General features: G+C 37.8%; 1 protein-coding gene across 2 annotated transcripts in view; it reads left to right on the top strand.

The window, feature by feature from the left end:
• Positions 1-5,848, top strand: part of xpr1a (xenotropic and polytropic retrovirus receptor 1a) — a 69,146-nt gene extending 63,298 nt beyond the window's left edge. Inside the window, exons 13-16 of one of the 2 annotated variants that reach the window (XR_014535884.1) lie at positions 1-5; positions 94-315; positions 1,698-4,244; positions 4,290-5,848. The exon at positions 1-5 is cut by the window's left edge and continues 132 nt beyond it. Coding sequence is in view for 1 of the 2 variants with exons in the window: in XM_083555224.1 (XP_083411350.1) it covers positions 1-5; positions 94-315; positions 1,698-1,755 (285 nt within the window). In the remaining variant the exon portion in view is untranslated. Of the gene's footprint in view, positions 6-93; positions 316-1,697 lie in introns of both variants that reach the window. The other variant, XM_083555224.1, reaches the window with a different exon arrangement.

Below are 5,848 nucleotides of genomic sequence, written 5' to 3'. Positions count from 1 at the left end.
TTCAGGTACTCACACATGCATGCACACACACACACACACACACACACACACACACACACGCAGGACATTTGTTAATTATGGCGTGTGTCATAGGCGTTTTGTGTGGAACTTTTTCCGTCTGGAGAACGAGCACCTGAATAACTGTGGTGAGTTCCGAGCGGTGAGGGACATCTCTGTGGCTCCTCTGAACGCCGACGACCAGACGCTGCTCGAGCAGATGATGGACCACGAGGACGGAGTCAAACACCGGCAGGGCAAGAAGACCTGGAGGCGGAGCTACAGCCTCACACTGCGCCGCCCACTCCTGCACTCCCAGTACGTTCCCCAGTGACAACATCTAAATCATATCACGCTTCCCAACATATTATACATCACATACTACAGTGTTAAACCACAATTAAATGTAAATTCTGCATTGTGATTGGCTGGAGATTCAGTTGTGAGTTCAGTGTGAACACACAAGCATTTCTGCCATCAGTTAATTCAGCGTTCTAAACGAATGCACCAGTGGCAGGACATCGGAGTCAGCAAGGCCTTCTCAGCTGGCCAAAACTATGAAAATCACTGACTTACATTTTAAAATATTTTTTTCAAGAGTATGTATTGAATTATTCCCAATAGTCTATTCTCTAACCAATCAGATTTCTTTTAATTGGCAAAACTGGGGCCATCTAGCAGGAAAACAATAACGCCAGCATTTTTACCTCCTTTAATTGGATGGTCAAACAGCGCACTGGTCAGAGCTCACAAACTGCATCTGTAGCAAACTGCACAAGATCAAATGTATTCCTGTAGATTTAATAGCTGTTTTTTTTTCATTCCACAATTGCTGACAGAGAAAAAGAAATTGATTTAAATGCAGATATAAGCAAATTTACAAGAAAAGCTGGACATTGTGAGAAAAGATGGCCAACCCAAAGCTATTTTGTGCTTTTTGTGCACAAAAACACAAAATTTGCCTTAGTTTCAATGTTTAGATCAGGGGTCACCAACATTCAGTATCAAGGACCACATGAGTCGTCCGCAGGGCTTTTCTAAAAATAGCTTACCATAGCGACACTTACCAGTGAGCTGCATCTAATTTTTTTTTGTTGCTGTGGTGTAAATTTAAAAATGACAATATAAAAAATAAAATAAATAAAAAATAAAAAAATGTTTCATATTAGATTAGATCTAGCTGGTCTCCAAGTTGATTTTTGTTTATTACATAATTGATAATCTGTACATACATGATATTGATATTTATCTGTTTCCTACCTTGTTAAATCATTGTTAATTATTGTGAGAAATCGTGAACATGATCAGTGTCTTTATATAGATGCATATCATTAATTATGAATAATAGCATATAATTAAAGGTAAATTGAGCAAATTTGAAAAAACTGGTAGCCCTTCACATTAATCAGTACCCAAAAAGTAGCTCTCAGTTTCAAAAAGGTTGGTGACCCCTGGCTTAGATTATATGGTGAATGCAGTGATTTTGATAAATGATGAAGGCACATGATGAATTTGACAAAATGGAGAAGAAAATGTTCAGATGAAACAAGGTACGACCAACAGCTTCATTTTTAGTAAAGACATGACACATGATGAGAAAACGACTAGATGTGAGGTCTTACACCATTTGAATGCTCTCTGCTTCACCTCGAGTTCACCGCATATTACATTGCGTCTGTGTGTTTGTGTTTGTTTAACAGGTCCAAGAAGGACACCAAGGTGCTTATAGATGACACGGATGATGAAGCCTTCAGCTGAACAACTTGAAGACGTTCCACGTCTAAAGAGCACCGCACACACACTTACACACACACACACACACACACACACACACACACACCAATAGAGAGCAGGCTCGGCCTCACAAACACACAACAGTAATGGAGCACAATATAATCAAGACCTTTCAGTACAAAGCACTATCAGGACACACACACAGACATACACACACACACACACACACACACACACACACACGCACAAACACAGGGTACTGTTATTTTTATTTTGTCGTTAGTTTTTATATTAGTTTAGATTCTTTTTTAAGAATTGATCAATCATGTGACTGTTTACAAACTTTATTAATAATTACTACAAACGTACAGGAAGTGACATCATTACAGTGGAGAACTGAAATTCAGCAACAAACAATAATGTGTGCACTTCAGCTCTGAACTACACACATACACACACACAAACACAAACGCATGCACTCTATCTTTAAAACTGACAGCAAGTTGTATTTCTCTTTGTGCTTTTTCTACTTGCTTTTTCACAGAGCACTTGCAGGGAAAGTGCGCATCAATGCCATGTTCACTTCGCAGGGCCGCCTCACTTCCTGTTCTACCTTATTTCACTTTTTTCTTTTTCTTTGTCTTTAATATCTGTCTATTGTTCATGCTCTTAAAAAAGTAAACTACTGATGGTTTTTAAACTTTGGAGTTTCTTCGCAAAGTATAGCAAATTACCTATAATATAGAAATGGCTGCATCCTAAATCGCACACTAATTGCACACTACTGAGGCTAGAACATATATTCGCTCGTCCTTTCTCCATATTTTGAACCGAAATGGACTTCAATAGGTTTTTATATCATGAATCTACAAAAATATATACCATGTAGTATGTGCCATAATAAGAGAAAATCGGATGCTTCCACCACCGTGCTTCACCTGCGGATGATTAATATTGCGCTTGTAGGGTACTTAGAATCATGTGATTTGAAAGCACACCAACAGAGCAGGTGTTAAAAGCTTTACTGCAATAAGTCAGTGTAAATTCTTTAAAGGGCGGCGTTATAATGATGCTCAGTCTTTCTGATGTGAGATAGAAAGTTCGTTCCATGTGTCAAGGGGGTGGAGTATTTTTTTCGTTGTGCGATACGATGTGGAGTAATTGTGGGCAGAGGCTTTTTTAGACAGTGTGATTTATTTTAAAGGGGTGGACCTTCAGTTTTGTGCTGGGCGGAGCCTTTTTTAATATGTGATCTATAAGGATGAAATCTTTCAGATGTTAAGGAGGTGAATCTGTTTGGATCAGCTACATGGTCAGGGTGGGCAGAGTCTTCTTGTCATATGATATGATCTATGGGGGTCATGACAAGCATCAAGGCAGAGTTTTTTTTAAGGAGGTGCTGAGTCATTGTGATCGAAGCCTCACTGTCGAAGGCCACAGAAATGGAGACTTCTGTATGAACTTTAAAGGCTATACTTTGGAGAATATACTTCAAATTAAAAGTTAAAGTCTACAATGTACATGTCTAGCGCTTGAACCACCACCGAACAAATCCGTCAGTGTTCACAGTTTTACATACTAATTTGTGGTTTGGGACGAGGCCACTAATTATCGTCGTGTTATTTGGAATGATTTATTTTATTAATTCCATCAACTACAAAGCGCAAAATGCAAAAAGAAGTTTATGAGGTTATGATAAGTTGTCCTTTGTTTTTCAACACACACACACACACACACACACACACACACACACAAGATGAAGAACCACAGCGATGTCTGGATGGAGAACACAAGTGTGTGGACACTGTTTTGAGACTTGCTGTTTTTCACACACACACACACACACACACACACACACACACACACACACACACACACACACACACACAAACAGATTCATTTATCCTATTTACTTACCGACTGTTAGCTCTCATGCTATTGTTGTGAAGTTTTTTGTTAAATTCTGTTAAATTAAGTGCAGCTTTGGAGTTTGCGAGCACAATCTTTCTTCTATCTATCTATCTATCTATCTATCTATCTATCTATCTATCTATCTATCTATCTATCTATCTATCTATCTATCTATCTATCTATCTATCTATCTATCTATCTATCTATCTAATTTATTTGTCTAATTTATTTGTCTATATGTCTTTCTATCTTTTTCTCCTTGTTTCCCTCTATCATTCCTTCTTTCTATATACAGTATGTTTTAGTGTTTTGTCACTAAAAGTGATGTCACCCACAAGAGTCACTTTTTTTTATAGATCTAAGCAATTCAGGTTTTTTTGCAGTATAATATATTGATGTTGATCTCTATTATAATTGCTATTTAAATGGAAAAAAGCCCATGTTAGTCACAATATCACAAACAAACCCATCTATGAGCCATTTGAGAGCTGAATAAGAGTTGACACTTATTGGTGAGTCAAGTCAAATGTTTCGACTCGCTTTGTGTCATTAAAATTTTTCTTTCTTCCCCCCACCTCTTTGTGTTTGTGTGCAAAAATAATGTTGACCCCTTCAAAACACTAACAGTCAGTCTGCGGGGAAAAAAGGCATTATGGGAAAAAATAGATGTTTATCACTCTTTTAGAAGAATGCGTGTGCTATTTTTCTTCACAAAGTTTTTTTACAGTGATTTAGAGGATCCACTGACACCGACCACCAAAGAGCTTCTCAGTTGCTACACACACACACACACATGCACACACGCACATGCTAATTCTGTTGTCGCTGTGCTTGTGGTCGTCTTGCTTGCATGCTATTTCGATGTTTCCTTGTAAATAGATTTTACTTATTTTCTATAGGAATGATGGGTAATTTATTGTCTCATTATTTATGGATAGAGCAGTATTATAATTAGTGACGGGACTCTCGTGTGTGACGCTGTCTTGTGACTGTGGAAACGTTGACTCCTTCCATTCCGCGTGCCAATTCGTTACTTAGGTTTTTGCCGAAGGAGAGCGATCCCTGAAACAATAAAGAAATTAATTTGATTTGATTCACAGAATTCGATCTCAATTAAATTTTTAAATCTGATACATTTCAAGCTTCTTAAATGTTAGCTAGCTAGCAAACATGGTTGTTGTTTTTTCCCATGTGTTAAAATGGAACTTGTGAATTTGTGCATTTGATGTTGGGAAATCTCACACACACACACACACACATACACGCAAACACACAATGTGTTTTACAGTTTCATTAGTCATTAATCGAAACTAGTATCCTAATAGGAAAAACAGCTTGTAGGGATAAACTAGCTTACAATAAAGGCTAACTGTAATATCTGTAACTAGTACCAAACAACAGAAAAAGATACTACGGTTAACCATGGAAACGAAACACAACCATCAAGAACTCAACAATTACCTTCAGATGATTCAATAAATTATGCCATTTTTAAACTAGCATGACTACATTATGTAACAGTTCATGATATAACTTAATGCTAGCTAGCTAGCGAAGCCTTGTTTTAACTTTTTTAATTTGATTAACCAACTCTAGTTACAGCTAGAGGCATTAAATAATGTTACATTTGAACACTGTATCGCAATGCAAATATGTAAATATCGGCACATGTCTTTGTAGATTCATGTTTTGGTCACATGGTGAAGGAAACTGTGATAAATATTCGTGAGTGACCAGCATCTTGCTCACTCTGCGTCGCTAACCTCCGAACGCGAGAATCATTTTTGTACATTGCATTTTTATACATCTTCAAGCTCTGACATCGTGTCGTGTTATCACGGGGACGGGAACCAGGGGCGGGGGGTTGATGGTTATCGATCTGTGTCGGGTTCTGTGCACGCTGAACCCACGATGTTCTGTGCTTGTTGATATTTCTGAATCTTTTCTATCTCGGTGTCGTGTCCGTTTCTTACTTTGCCGACTGTGGCGATGATGTTCGTTAGCTAATCGATGGATAATATTAATAATAGATAGATAAATAAAGCGTTGTGTGTTCGACGAAGAAGAAAAACGAAAATCGTTTGTAAATGTGGAGTGAACTATGATGCCTGTGATAAAACAATGCTCTTGTTTCTATTTCTGTACAACACTTTGGTGATGATGTCATAACTTGGTTTTATAAACCATGCCTATTTTTAAAACCGGC

The sequence above is a fragment of the Silurus aristotelis genome, assembly GCF_946808225.1.
Source record: "Silurus aristotelis genome assembly, chromosome: 11".
Classification (NCBI taxonomy): Eukaryota; Metazoa; Chordata; class Actinopteri; order Siluriformes; family Siluridae; genus Silurus; species Silurus aristotelis.
The sequence above is the reverse complement of the archived record's forward strand: the minus strand, read 5'-3'. Positions and strand labels throughout refer to the sequence as shown.